Raw genomic sequence first — 15,462 nt, forward strand, 5'->3', positions numbered from 1 at the left:
ATCTAACAGGAAGAGACATTTATTCTCTTAGTATCCACAAGTAAAATCTCATGGAATGACTCTAATTCTAGTAATCATTCCAGCAGGAAAAAAGAAAGCACATTAAGTATTTAAAATAAAATTTTAAAGCAGACAGTTGGTTTCGCAGTGATTAACAAGCTCAGAGACAAATTGGAGAATGAAGCAGGAAATGTAGAGATTAGCAAAATGAGAAAGCTAGAAACCTCTCTTAAGCCAGAGAGACAAACTAAGAAGAATTTCCGTAGCCAGGGCCTGTGGCTGAAATCGGAGAGGGGGGCGGGAGGGGCGCGGTGCCAATGGTGGGAGCTGGAGCCAAAGAGAGACAGCCTGCTCTACCCAGAAAAAAGAACCAGAGAAGAATCCTGGCTTCCCCTTTCCTCCTGTCCTGCAGCCTCCCATCAGCATCTTCCATTGGCTGCAGCCTACTGAGCCAGGGCCAAGTCCCCCTGTATTACACAATACAACAGGGGCAGGGAGAGGAGAGAACTGAGGGCAAACAGGCCCAGGACTGGCATATCTTGCTTGGGTCGTGTACCCACAGACATTGTGTTCCGGGAATATTGCTCCAGCTTGGGCCACATACTCACTGTGAAGTGGAGGGATGGAAGATGACTTGGTTGACAGGATATCATGGACCGGAGAAAGGAAACTTACATCAGGGAAGGGATGTTGGCATCAAAACATTAAAGAACTTCTACTAAACTCCCTGACAAAGTACAAGTACCCCCGGGGAAAGAACTACTTTAAAACTTGTCAGTCATCTCCCTTGTCTGAGCAGGGTTTTAATAGGGTCGGTAGGGAGATCAAGAAATTAGGGAGACCAAGAAATTATTTGGTGCCTTGGAAGTTGAGGAGCAAAAAGAGGAATTAGAAGAGCAGAAAGGTGACTTACTTTAAAAAAAGGATATTGCAGGAAAGAGAGACTCAAGGCACTGAGAACTGGTTTCTGTGATATTGTATATGGGCAGCTGTGCCTTTCAGTGTTTTCTGGTTTATTTTGTGTGATAGTAGTGACCAATAGCCTTTGTTTTTGGTTGTGGTGGCTTGTGCAGTTTCTTTGGGGAACAAACCATCCCGACCTTTGCGTTTCCTTTTCTGGGTCTTAGGTGACAATTCAGAGTTCACTGTTAAACTGTCAGAGTTTGGATTGCTTTTTCTCTTACCTTTCCTATTTTAAAGTTAAAGTTGCCTCTTTTTTTTTTTTTTCTTCCCTGTCACCAACAAAGGGAGATCATTCTCAAGTTCATTGCTATCAGCTTGTCATTGTCTCATTCAGAAGAGCTTGGCATTTTTTGTAAGTGTTTGGGAAACCTGAGACAGAAATGTCAACTGGATTTTACTGGTCTGTCGAACACTGGAGCTCTCTGGCTCTGTGGAAACCCCTTAATGTAACCTTTTAGTTCCTATGGCTCCTCAGAGGAGGTCCAAGACAATTCCATACTAGAGGTTGCGGGGAGGGGGTTACTGAGAGAGGAAACTGCTGTAACAATTTCAGCTTTAAAAAATATTCACATATAACTCAATAGCAAAAAAACCCAAAAAAACAAAAAAACAAAAAAACCACCAAAAACCAAAACCAAAATAAAACAAAAAACCTGATTAAAAAATGAGCAAAGAACCTGAGTAGACATTTTCCCAAAGAACACCTATAAGTTGCCAACAAGTATATGAAATGATGTTGAACATCACTAACCATCAGGGAAATGCAAATGAAAGCCACAATAAGATATCCCTTCATACCGATTAGAATGGCTATGATCAATAATGTTAAAAGACAACAGGTGTTAGCTAGGATGTGGAGAAAAGGGAATCCCTTTACACTGTTGGTGGGATTGAAATTGGTACACCCATTATAGAAAACAGTATGAATGTTCCTCAAAAAATTACAAAGAGAACTACTATATGACCCACAATCCCTTTGCTGGGTATATATCCAAAGGAAATGAAATCAGTACTTCAGAGAGAGATTTCTGCTCCCACGTTTATTGTGGTATTATTCATGATAGCTAAGATATACAAACAACATAAGTGTCCATTGAAGGATGAATGGATAAAAAAATTATGATACAGACACACACACACACACACACACACACACACAATGGAGTACTATTCAGCCTCTAAAAAGAAGGAGGTACTGCTATTTGTAATAACATGATTAACCTGAAGGATATTACGATATGTGAAATCACTCAGACACAGAAAGAAATATACTGCATGGTCTCACTTATATGTAGAATCTAAAAAGAAGACAAACTCATAGTAACAGAGAGTAGAATGGACTGGGACTGGGAAGTTGGGGGAAAGGGGAGATGTTGGTCAAATTGTACAACATTCAGTTATAGGATAAATAAGTTCTGGAGATATAATGTACAGCATGGTGACTATAGTTGATAACAGTGTATTATACACTTGAAATTTGCTGGGATTAGAAAATGCCATCTTTTACAAAAGCAAAATCCATAATTCCCTAACTTTGACTATTTTCTATTTTTCCATAATTCCTATGCTCTTTGTCTGAACACATAAGAATTTTACATAACTAATGACAATACATGATTTGATTTTCACTTATTACCTAGTTGTGCAGACTTCTTAATGATTGCATAATATAATTTACTAAGTTGTTTCCCTATTATTGTATGTTTATATCATTTTAATATTTAACATTGCAGTGACACTGTGATGAATAAACTAGTGCATATATTTTTTCCTTTCTTTTTCATTATTTCCTTAAGATAAATTATCTTGACTCAGGTAAATGTGCCAAATTCTCTTGACCAGATAAATTTAAGACCCTAGTGTATATTGGTATATTGTTTAGAAAACATTGCAAGAATGTATAATGTCATCAACATTTGGAGGACCATAAACTTTTTTAATATAGTTGTTTATTTCGGTATTTTCTTATTTATATTTTTTACCCATTTTCAATTGAGCTATTGTAATTTTTTCTCAGAAATTTGTGTTTCTTATCTATTATAGATCTTAGTCTTTTAGCTATTAATTTGGTGGAAATATTTCTTCCAGTTTATTGTTTTCTTCTCTTTTTAGAATAATGAAATGATTAGTCTGGATTTGATTGGAAATGTCCAAAAGATTAATAGAACATTTAGGATTTTCTGAGTTTATATGCCTTTACCCAGGCAGAATGATTTTTCATGTTAGATTAAGAAATAGGTTAAGAACTATGCAGAAACTTCTAAAATGTAGAACAGTGGCACAAATATGCCACGTGACATCAGATGACTTATGTATGACATATGACATCTCTAACCCTTCTTTACATCAGATAGCAGTTGAGTGGGGTTCCAGGACAAAGTTATTTTTTCCTTTCAAATGTTTTCTGTCTCTTTGTGTCCACCTGCCTTTTCTTAAAAAGAAAACACTAAATCTTGGAGAAGTTTTACTAGCAATTATTAATTAGAAACAATTTTAAAACCACGGGGAGGTTCAAAGTAATGTTACAAATGTGACATCTACATTACTTCATTTACTTATGTACCTATTATAATGTGTAATTGAAAAAAGATATAAAAGTTGCTGAAAAACTGATTAAGAAGTCAGGAGTAAGGGAAAATAAGAATAGAAACAAAAAGTATGAGGCCAGGGATGAGAATAATACCCAAGAATCATAATCTTGTAATTTTGTTAGGAATCAGCCACAAATTAGACTGTAAGCTTTTTAACACTCAACATAAATATAGAAATATATAAAAATATAGAAATATTACAACATAAATATAGAAATATAACATAAATATAGAAATATTACATAAATATGGACATATAGAAATATTACAAGTCTATCTCTTAACAATTAAACCACAATTTCTTGGCGAAAATACAATTATTTTAACAGTACATGAAATTGGCATTAAGTTTCTTTGAAAACGTCCATTTGAATATATTACCAAATCAGAGGGCAAACTATGTTGAATGAACAGAGACCAAGATGAGACTGTTATATCTCATTTGTAAATTTAGTATATTAGCATACATGCCTGCAAGTCTGCTAAGTGCATACACTGAAAAGTTATGTATAATCAGTGTTACTCTGAAGTTACACAATACTATGTACACATAAAGGCACACTTAATGCACCAAAGGAAACGTTAGTATCAAAAGTGGATCAGTGAGGAGTTTGTTGTTGTTGTTTGTTTGTTTGAGATGGAGTTTTGCTCTGTGGCCCAGCCTGGAGTGCAGCGGCACGATCTTCGCTCACTGCAACCTCCGCCTCCCGGGTTCAAGTGATTCTTCTGGCTCAGCCTCCCCAGTAGCTGGGACTACAGGCATGCGCCACCACGCCTGGATAATTTTTGCATTTTTAGTAGAGACGGGATTTGACCATGTTGGCCAGAATGGTCTCGAACTCCTGACCTCATGATCCGCCCGCCTTGGCCTCCCAAAGTGCTGGGATTACAGGCTTGAGCCACCGGGCCAAGCCTTTTTTTTGTTTGTTTTTGTCTTTTGTCTTATATTTGTGTTCCTTAATTTTGACTGGTGAAATTAGTTTTCATTTTGCTTGTTTGCTTTGGTGGAGGGTTTGCTCTCTTTCATTTTTAAATTAATTTTATTGATGTATCATTTACATACAATAAATATACTCATTTTAAGTGCACAATTAGATGAGTTCTAACAAATTCATACACCTGTAAAACCACTGTGCCAGACAAGATTAAACATGTTTCCATGACTGCATAACATTCCTTGATGACTTTTCCCCTATTCTCAGCCCCAGGCAAGCACTGATCTGCTTTCTATCATCAGATACACACAGTTCTGTCTCTTCCAGAATATCACATGAATCATACAGTATGTCCTCTTCTGAGTCTGGGTTACTCACTCGGGATATTTTTGAGATTCATCTATATTGTTGTGTGTATCAAAGGTTAGTTTCTTTTTATTGCTAAGTAGTATTTGTTTGGATATACCACAATTTGTTTATGCATTCACCAGTTCATGGGCATTTTGTTGTTTCTAAGTTTTGACTATTGTGAATTAAAGCGCTATTAACATTGTTATACAAGTCTTTGTGTGGATATATTTATTCTCTCTCTCTCTTGAAATACCTGGCCATGTGCGGTGGTTCACACCTGTAATTCCAGCAATTTAGGAGGGCAGGATTGCTTGAGCTCAGGAGTTTGAGACTAGCCTGGGCAAGAAGGTGAAACCCCATCTCTGAATCTAAAAAAAAATTTAAAAATAAGAAATATGTAGTGAAATTGCTGAGTCATAGAGTAAGTGTATACTTACCTTTATAAGTAACCACCAAACAGTTTTCTAAAATGTTTGCACCATTTTATGCTCCCAACAGCAATATATGAAAGTTTTGAAGTCCAATTTGTGAATTATTTCAGAAACTGAAAATAGTTTATTTATTTCTTTTGTAGGCCACTGATCATATTTCTAAAAAATTTCCGTATATGTTAACCCTTTAACAAAAAGAAGAAAAAGCAATGCAGAGTGGTATGCCCTAAAGCTGCTATCTTTTACAAAGTATTTCTCATAGAACTATAGTTCAATTCTTATCTGTATTTTTCTTGCAACCTTGCAAGTTGGTGCTTCTGTACACGTGGAAGTGCGACCTTTATAATCTGCTGAACTTTAACATAAGCTGCTATGAAGCCACGATATAACAACTGAGACTTTATGGACCTTTGTGATAAAAAAAAAAAAAAAGAAAGAAAATGATATTTCTAGCCCAGTACTCAATAGGCAACAGCAGGGTAAAGAAGAATTCTGGACTGGGAGTTGTGGTCTCAGCTATAAGTTATGTGACTTGTGGCAACACATTTACCCCATTTACCCAGGCATCAGAATCTGAGGCTCTGTCTCTATAAAGGAACTGGCAAGACTAGGTGAACTCTAAATTTCCTGCTATCTCTAAAATTTTGTGAATCTAACTGCAGGCTGAAGTTGTTCTTAAATTAACTTAAAATATTTTCTCATCTAAGTAACACATGAGTATATTTTCCTTAAGAAAAAAAAATACAAAGAACAACAAATTAGAGTGTTCCAGATAGTGCTAAAGTCCCCTTTGACCATTACCACCAAATCCAAGCCCCTCTTGTCTTTTTCCTCTTCTCCCCAGAATTAACCACTGTAATGAGCTTTGTGTGTAAGCTTTCAGATTTTAAGAAATATGTACATACATTACACACTCATAGCAACTCACAGTCTTATGTACTTTCTTTTACATCAATGGTATAAGGAACTGTGTCAGTGGTCCCTAAGACCACTCCCAGGTTTGATGAATCACTAGAAGCACTCATTAGATTCAGCAAAGACTCACATTCATAGCTATTATTTATTACGAAGGGATATAAAGCAAAACCAGCAAAGGAAAACGTTGCACAGGGAGAAGTGCAGAGGAAACTAGAGCAAGCTTCCAGGAGTTCTCTTCCAGTGGAGTCATACAGGATGCACTTAATTTCTCTGGCAACAAACTGTGACAATGTGTGAAATATTGTCTACCAGGAAATCTCATGAAAGATTCATTAATCAGGGTTTTTATTGGGGCCTGGTCACATAGGCAACCGCTGCCTGGCATGTACCAAAATTCTAGACTTCAAGAAAGCAGGTATTCTGCATAAATCACATTGTACAAACAGTTTAGACACAGTTCATCATTCTTACCAAATAATGGGATGAGAAGACTCTAAAATCCAATTGTCAGACACCAGCCAAGGGCCAATCTTGCAAGTGGGCCTTTCTGAGAGCAGCAGTCTCAGGCTACTATGTTAACTATTTTCTGCACACTAACGTAACTTTCTAAAACTTGCTTTTTGCACTTATCAAAATGTTTTTGATATCTAACTGTATGCATGTGTACATTTCTTTTAATTGCTCTATAGTCTTTCACTTGAAAACAAAACATTAATAACCGTGCTCTTATGTGCAAGCGTTTCTCTGGTACACTGCAAATGAAACTGTTGTGTCATAAGGCATTTTAGATATTGATATGAACTATTTAATGTCCCCACAACAAAGCATGAATGCCACATACTTTTTTTTTACAAAGTGTTACGTAACTATTTTATTTTTCTCAGATGAATATATGAAAAACAGTATCTCATTGTAGTTTTACTTCGCATCTTTTATTGTAAGTCTCTATTGAAATGCCTTTTTGAGAATGCTGTTTAATTATGCATTTATATGGAGGGACTAAAAGCAGGATCCTTGGCATAAATGTTAGATTAGAGACATGAATGTCTCCAAGTACCCAGAGTTTGATTTTGTCTCTGATATGCATGATTCCTAGACTCTGGCAACTAGGTTTCTTTTACTTTTTTCTTCTTCTTCTTCTTTGTTTTGAGACAGAGTCCCACTCTGTCACCCAGGCTGGAGTGCAATGGCGTGAGGTCATGACTCACTGAAGCCTTGACCTCCTTGGCTCAACGGGTCCTACCTCAGCCTCCCAAGTAGCTGAGACTACAGGTACATGCCACTATGCCTGGCTAATTTTTTTTATTTTTATTTTTAGTAGAGACAGGGTCTCACTGGATTGCCCAGGCTGGTCTCAAACTCTGGGGTCAAGTGATCATCCTGCCTTGGCCTCCCAAAGTGCTGGGATTATAGGCATGAGGAGCCACCATGCTGGGCCTAGGTTTCTTTCTTTTCTTTTCTTTTTTTGGAGATGGAGTCTCACTCTGTCACCCAGGCTGGAGTGCAGTGGCACGAACTTGGCTCACTGCAACCTCCACCTCCCAGGTTCAAGCAATTCTCCTGCCTCAGCCTACCCAGTAGCTGGAATTACAGGCACATGCCCCCATGCCTGGCTAATTGGGCCTAGGTATCTTAAATAAGCCTAACAAAGCTACTCTTGATCAAATGAAAAGTTATATCTTCTTGCACATCTTGTGGCATTTGTATGAGTCTACTAGGGCTACCATAACAGAACACCACAGACTGGGTGGCTTAAACATCAGAAATTTATTTTCTCATAATTCTGGAGGCTGGAAATAAAAATGTTGGTAAGTTTGATTTCTTCTGAGGGCTCTCTCCTTGGCTTGCAGAAGGCTGCCTTCTTGCTGTCTCTTCACATGGTCTCGCCTCTGTGCATACCCATCTCTGGTTTCTCTCTATGTGTCCTAATCTCCTCGTCTTATAAGGACATCAGTCATACTGGATTAGGGTCTCACTCCAATGACCTCATTTTAACTTAATCACCTCTTTAAAGAATCCATCTCCAAACACAGTCCCTTTTGAGGTGGTTCAATATATGAATTCTGGGGGGAGGATGCAATTCAGCTCACAATTCCATTTCTCTTTCAACTTGAAATCTGACAGGTAATTTAGCACAGAGGTAATTTAGCAGAGAGGTAACTTAGCACTGTCTGCAGTGGATGCAAATGAAGAAAAGTGAATGATTTCAAATTACTAAGAGACAAATCCTACATGGCTAGGGAGCTAGGGACTTACCCGTTGACAGCTGATCCTTTTGATTTTTCTGGGAGCTTGATCTATAAAGTGGCAGGGAACTTAGTTTTCATTATTTTACTCAATAACTATGTATTGAATGTCTAGATCAGCCTCTAGGGATACAAAATCTAGAAAGAACTGCCTTTGAGAGTAGTTTCTCTAAAGAGAGGTTGGACATAGAGCCCCATGGTAAGGCAAAAACATTTTAGGGTCTTCATGGATGTGAAGCTGGTAGGACAGGTTGAAGTATTTTGCTTAGCTAGTGCTAAGAATCACTCACTCAAAGGCACCAAGTAAGAAAATCATTCCTTTTACCTTTCTCCTTCATTATCTCTGCATAGGGTGGTAGCTTCCTGTGTTCACACAAGCGAATCTTTACATTTAGCCAGTGGAGGTGAGGCTGAGCTGACCAGCTGGCTCCTGTTTGGTCCTCATGATTCCCCTTCTGTTTGGAGTTCTCTTATTTAGCTACCTGCTGCCACAACAGAGCTGATTCTTGGCAAGGGACATAACTTCTTGCTGGAAATTCTCATCCAAGGAGGAATGTACACCCTTTCCTTGGTTCTTCTGAGGGTATATAAGATGACTCGAATTTTCAAAATGATGTATACTAAATACTAAAGAAGGACACGATGAAACATAGATTTTATCTAACTTGCTAATGGGGCTCATAGCCTTTGTCTCATTTCTTGTCCAGTCTGAGAATCCTGTTTTCATTCTTAGGATTTTCCCCCCTTTTCCACGTGAGGAGTTTTAGCTACACAGACTTTCAGGGAGAAAGAGCAGGTGGTAGGTAAGTTGGTTGGTTGACTCCTTCTCTTAAAACCACAGCGTAAGTCTTAACCCTTCTTCAGATGAAACATGGAAAATAATCTGTGTACTGCAGAATCTCATATCTCTCCTTGCTACAGTCTGGGTCAAAGGTATTTCCTTGCACTGCTTCTCCTTCCTTCACATATCCTCAACTTTAATATACTACCATTAAGCAGTATTTTCTTTTTTTTTTCTTAGCAGTTCCTTGGAAGAAATGAGTAGTATTTTCTAGTTCAAGACTATGCTCAGTGTTCATTTAAAACCAAATTCATCTAGATGTAGAAAACACGGCCAGTATGTATCTATAGACATAGTAGAAGAGACCCATGTTCTTGGTGAGGTAACTGGTTCAATTCAGGTTATGGCTCTGTCACTAGTTATCACCTGTATTTATTGGGAGCCTAAGTACATAGATGTGCATCAGCTTCGACTTGAGAAATCACCAGAATCCCACCTCTCAAGTTCCACAGAAATAGTTGGGAACAGGTTTTACCATTAAACAAGACTTTACTGATGGCTTGGGGATGAAGCATGAGGGAAATTACAACATAAAGAGCCTCAAGTTGCTTTCAGAGTCCATGAGCTCCAGACTTTCCACAAGGCAGGCTTATGGGTGCCTCTCTTCCTAGCATACAGATGACCACAGTGTAACAGGGACCAGTTTATTTCTCCTCAGTAGCAGGACTCTTGAGTGCCCCCTCACTGGGGATCCTCAGCAGATATTCTTTTCACCTTATAATAGGCCAAGGTTCATCTCCTTATCTCCTGCCTCAGGATCTGACCTCTTTTTAGTTTAAATATACTACTATAACAGTAGTATAATTTACTTCCTTCAGGGAATATTTTACCTTTGCCACATGGTTGTGGTTTTACCCCATCCCAAACCATTTTAATGACATCATAATACTATTATCTGACAGCAGTGCATCTCCTTAAATCTGTATTATTCCATTTTAAAAAATAAGCAATGAATAACTTCTTTGGAGAGCAATCAGGAACTGTTTTTCATTTCTTCTGCAGTACTCCACAACCTTATCCCTGCAAACAATTGTTCAAAGGGCAATACAACTGTTGGCAAATACAAATCAGAAGTGAACAGTCTAAACTTACATTATTTCACTCTCAAACAGAAGTTTCAGAGACTTATAACTGAAAAATATCACACTACTCATAGTAGTAAAAGAACATAGCTTCTCACCCTGAAACACTTGAATTTACTCCAGGTCCTTTACGAGTATCGGGTGTTACAGCAAACTAAGTATGGCCTGAGAAGGACTCCATACTTTTATATTTGAATCCTTGTGGATGAACTGTAACCTAGCTTAATAGACAAGAATGAAAACCTAACTTAGGAGTATGCATCTGTAACAATAACCTAGTCTTGGCCAATTCCAGCCACCACCCTTCAACCACTCATAGACTGCTAAGTGTTCAAATAAGGCAAACGCCAACCTGTAACCAATCCAGCTGTTTCTGTACTTGACTCCCGATTTCTGTACCTCATTTCCCTTTTTCTGTCTAAAATCTTCTACCACATGGCTGTGCTGGAGTCTCTGTGAATCTGCTGTGATTCTGGGGGCTGCCCAGTTTGTGAAATCATTCGTTGCTCAATTAAACTCCTTTAAATTTAATTCAGCTTAAGTTTTTCTCTTATAACTGGTAAACAACTGGAGACCAGGTAGGGTATATATGCTTTATTTATCGGCTTAGTCTCCACCTTCGAAGTGACAAAGATTCTCTGCTTGGCCAAACTTCAGGCTCCTGAGCCTTCTCCTAGGCCCATCTGTGCATCTTCTTGTAAAACTCAGTTTCAGCAAAGAACCTTGTTAAGTCAGTATAGTAAGAATCCCTCACCCTTGATCAGGTTCCTCATCCTCCACCACCCCCAGGTGATGTCTGTTATCCTGGCCTGTCTTCATCTAGAATCCTGTTGTGTTGGTTTAGCCAGAATCTCCCTTGTCCCTGACATTTCCTCTTAGTAATTTTCCATCCACTGACCGACTCCCACCCCTTGGCTATAAATTCCCACTTATACTGTATTTCTATTTGAACAGGTAAAGGAGAAGGGAAGAGTACGTAGTGCACACTCAAATGCCTTATCCTCCAAAAATCACTCAGGAATCATTAGCCTTAATTTCCCAGCTTTTGTCCTTTACACAGTTACAGATTTGTCTTGGCTTATAAACGCTGTCGGTCTTCCCTGCTGAATTGGAAACTCCTTGCTCACAAAATGATTCACCCCCATTCCTAGAACAGGGCTTGGCAAAGCGTAGGCTCCCAGTAATGAATGAATGGATTTGTGGAAGAAAAGGTTTTTTTTTTCATCTGTTACTACAATGGTCAACAACAACGACAAAAACCACTTAAAGTTGGACAGACATCTACCTGCAACCGGCTCTCAAAAAGTCTAGAACAGCCCACTACGCCCCGCCCATTGGCGAGAAACGGAAATACATGCTTTCGAGAAAACCGGAAGTTCCTGGTCACGCCCCGCGCATGCGTGAATCGGCGCAGCTCACGCTTCCTACAGCCCATCATCCAGCGAGAAAGCAGGGAGTCTTCGGCAGAGGCAGCCGGGACCGAGGCAGCCGGGACCCAGCCAGCCCTGAGCCTGGCGCATGCGTCCTGGTGTGTCCACGCGCAGTAAGGAGGGGCGAAAGGGCTTTTTTTTTTTCTTGCTCCCGCCTCTCTTCTTCCCCCACCTGCCACGTACAGAGCCCGAGTTCTCGCTAGGCTTGTTGGGTCAACGCGATTGGCCGAGGCCCGCGCGAGCCAGCGAGCGAGGTGCGGCGGTCGCGGAGGGCAACGGAGCGGGCAGTGACCACCGCCTCCCCGCGACGCCCCAGTCCAGTGGCCTCGCGTCGGCCCATTCAGCTGAGACCTGCGGCGAGGCGGCGGCGCGGCCTCCGCAAGCCGGTATGGCCACTGGAGACGGGGGTTGCGGCCGCTTTCTCCGAGGAGGCCGGGAGACGAGGAGGCGCTGTGAAGGCCTCGCTCGAACCGCCCGGCGACTGGGGTCGGAGGCGCTGGGGAAGGGGCTGGAGGGAGGAGGGGGCGGGAGGGAGGACGGAGCCGGAGGGAGGAAGGGCGGGGCTTTGCATAGGGGGAAGGGAAAGGAGGTCGCGGAGGGGGAGGGCAGAGAGGCAACCCGTGGCCGCGCTGGCCAGGAGGCGCGCCTCGGGGGCTCCGGGAGGCGAGTGGGCCAGTTAATGCCTTGGTGCAGCCTGCCTCAAAAGGTTTTGGATTGAGAGGAGAGGGCCTTTGGGAGGTCTGGGTTGGCCGGCGCCCAATACCCGAAGGCGCTCGGAAGGGTGCGGAGTGGCGCCTACGGGAATAAGTTGATTGGGGTCACGGAATTGGAGCCTGGTTCCTTGGCTAAGTCAACGCTTAAGCGCCAGCTGGAGGCCCAACCTGGTTTTATAGTGATGATTCTAGCTAATTTTAAGAGTTTGCTTTGCTGGACACTAAAGTAAGTATTTGAGATGCAGTGTCTCATTTAATCATCACAAGGATGCCTCCAAATTCAGATATTGTTATTTTCATTTCGAATGTGTTGAAAGTGAGCCTTCGAGGACTTAAGATCACATCGCTGGTAGTGGGAATCTTGACCGGCTTGCTACACTGCCTCTGAGGCAGGGTTTGAGGCCTGTTGCCTTGTTTATAATAATTACAGGTTGACTTGACTTAGTATTTCTTGAAGGAAACTGCTCCCCTCAGCAGGTGCCTAAGCCACAGCCTCTGAAATTGAGCAGGGTCTTACCCTTACAGATAGCAGAACCAGAAGTATGGCCACTGAACCTAGATCCTGGTTCAGGAGGAAGGCTTTTTATATGACCTTGAGCATGTCAGATTATTCCCAGTGCTGAGAAAAGCGTTCCTGTTGGAGGGTTATATTATACAAGTTAGAGGCCGAGACATTTCTGGACTTCAGAGGGGCCGGGGCAGGGACAAGATGGGAGAAGAGCTTGTTGTAGGGCTCCTACTGGCAGTTCTAGGAGCTAGTTGTTAATACCAGTCTCTACTTTGGAAGAGAAAACGAGTACCAGAATTCTGTATATGAAGTAATGTTGGGATGGGATTTCCCCTTGAGAGGAAACTTTTGTTGCATACTTACTTTTGAGATACTTCTGTGTTTACTCTGGGGAGATGACTGCACGAGCTAACAACAGCTTTAGGAAAGAAGCACTGGTTCCTGGCCACAAGATGTTTACAGTCAGTGGGAAACACAAAAAGTGAATTTGCACGCAAACACATGGAAGTTAGAAAGTATACGTGACTCAATTTTTTATTTTTTTTATTTTTTTGAGACGGAGTCTCAGGTTGGTGTGCAGTGGTGTGATTCCCCCGGCTCACTGCAACCTCCGCCTCCTGGTTTCAAGCGATTCTCCTTCCTCAGCCTCCTGAGTATCTGGAATTACAGGCGCGCGCCACCACGCCTGGCTAATTTTTGTATTTTTAGTAGAGACGGAGTTTCACCATGTTGATCGTCTGGTCTTGAACTCCTGACCTTGTGATCCGCCCGCCTCGGCCTCCCAAAGTGCTGGGATTACAGGTGTGAGCCACCGCGCCCGGCCTTCAGATTTTAAATCCATTGAAATTGGGCAACAAACCCGTACCCCAGTCAGAAGGACATACCATCAATTATATTCAAAGCTGGAATTTTTTCTTAATTAGGCGTGTGTCTGACGGAAGTCACTTCTAGCTCCATAAAGAAGATATAGTGTGAGGATCGGATGTAAAAACTGATCTATATTACAGCTTTCTTCTCCCATACTTCAAAAAATTTAAAGTCTTTAAATACTATATGTCAGGCACTTTTCTAGGTGCTGCTGGGAATAGATAATACCAGCTTACTGAAGCTAAGCACTGGGTCCTTTTACATTATTCCTGGTTTACACTTCTTGTAGAAAGGGGAAGGTAACAAATACATTGATTTTTTGAAAGATCTTTATTACTCTTAGGCTGCAAAGCAAACAAGATGGAATATTTACCATCTTGGTGAAATAATTATATTTAGAGCTTGGCACATAGTAGGTATTTAGTAAGTAATTCCTGAATGCAGAAGGCATTGCAGAAGGCAAAGAGTTGGTTGTATGGAGATTTCTGTTAATCACTGTCTTCATGAGAAGTCCATCGTAAGAACTGGCAGATAAAAAACTTAACTGTATTCTTACTTTGCGTTAAGATAAGCATGGCATCTCTAGAGTGGAATGCAGTTCACTCTATTCTGCATTGACCTTAAAGTGTTATATTTAGTTTTAATGACCCATTTCATTGAAGATTTATTAATAAAATATCTGTTCAGAGCATGGTGAGGGGTCTAGAGATACTAATTTAAGGACTAGTTAGGTGAAAGGACGAAGGGTATTTATATGAAGAATAGTAGGGCATTAATATATAATATTCATATAATAGGATTCATGGAAACTTTTTTCAAGTACTTGAAGGGTTGATATGCTGGGGGAGTAGGTGAGTGCTTTCACATACCCCGAAAGAATAAACAATAATTGCAGAGAAGTGTGGTGTTAATGAAATAACAGATTTAAGAAGAGGAAGCAGAAAGCTGCTAGTAGTAAGGCGGGAAGTTGAAACTAGAATGTGGCCAGTAGGAGTTTTTGGACACCTTTAAATGTCTCAGATCATTTTCTTGGGGCAGGAGGAGGAAGGAGTTGATGCTTAGGAAATGTTCAGCGTTTATAGATAACATTCAGGAACATCTTGGCCTTGAGAAGAAGAGATATTAACCCATTATTTGATAAGTATATCCTCCCTTATTATCTAGCAACTATTTAACTTGCTAGAGACCTTCAACATTATTTTGAATTTAAAATTACACAGTCATGGCTGGACTTGGTGGCTAACGCCTGTAATCCCAGCACTTTGGGAGGCCAAGGTGTGTGGATCTCTTGAGGTCAAGAGTTCGAGAGCAGCCTGACCAACATGGTGCAACCCCATCTCTACTGAAAAAAACAAAAATTAGCTGGGCGTGGTGGCACATGCCTGTAGTCCCAGCCACTCAGGAGGCTGAGACACGAGAATCCCTTCAACCCAGGAGGCGGAAGCTGCAGTGAGCTAATAGTGTGCCACTGCACTCCAATCTGGTGACAGAGTGAGACTCCATCTCAAAAAAAAGAAATAAATAAATAAAAATAGAGTCATTACAGGATAGTCATATTGAATAAAATCAAAGATTAAAAGAAAACC

At 40.6% G+C, this 15,462-nt stretch overlaps 2 protein-coding genes across 7 annotated transcripts in view; one reads left to right on the forward strand and one right to left on the reverse strand.

Moving 5' to 3' along the window:
* Positions 1-8,278: 8,278 nt before the first annotated feature.
* Positions 8,279-13,512, reverse strand: LOC116273872. The gene is made up of 4 exons (XM_031663971.1): positions 13,373-13,512; positions 12,552-12,583; positions 10,457-12,296; positions 8,279-8,360 (listed from the first exon to the last, which is right to left on the reverse strand). The coding sequence occupies exons 1-3, from the start codon at positions 13,510-13,512 to the stop codon at positions 11,599-11,601; spliced, it is 870 nt and encodes a 289-aa protein (XP_031519831.1). The 3' UTR covers positions 8,279-8,360; positions 10,457-11,598.
* The window catches only part of TFG (trafficking from ER to golgi regulator), a 37,405-nt gene continuing 33,714 nt past the window's right edge, over positions 11,772-15,462 (forward strand). For 2 of the 6 annotated variants that reach the window (XM_009199224.3, XM_009199231.3), the window contains exon 1: positions 11,922-12,174. The gene's annotated coding sequence lies outside the window, so the exon portion shown is untranslated. Of the gene's footprint in view, positions 12,175-15,462 lie in introns of all 6 variants that reach the window. The other 4 variants (XM_009199212.3, XM_009199220.3, XM_009199216.3 and 1 more) reach the window with 4 other exon arrangements.

Source organism: Papio anubis, chromosome 2, assembly GCF_008728515.1.
Source record: "Papio anubis isolate 15944 chromosome 2, Panubis1.0, whole genome shotgun sequence".
Taxonomy (NCBI): Eukaryota; Metazoa; Chordata; class Mammalia; order Primates; family Cercopithecidae; genus Papio; species Papio anubis.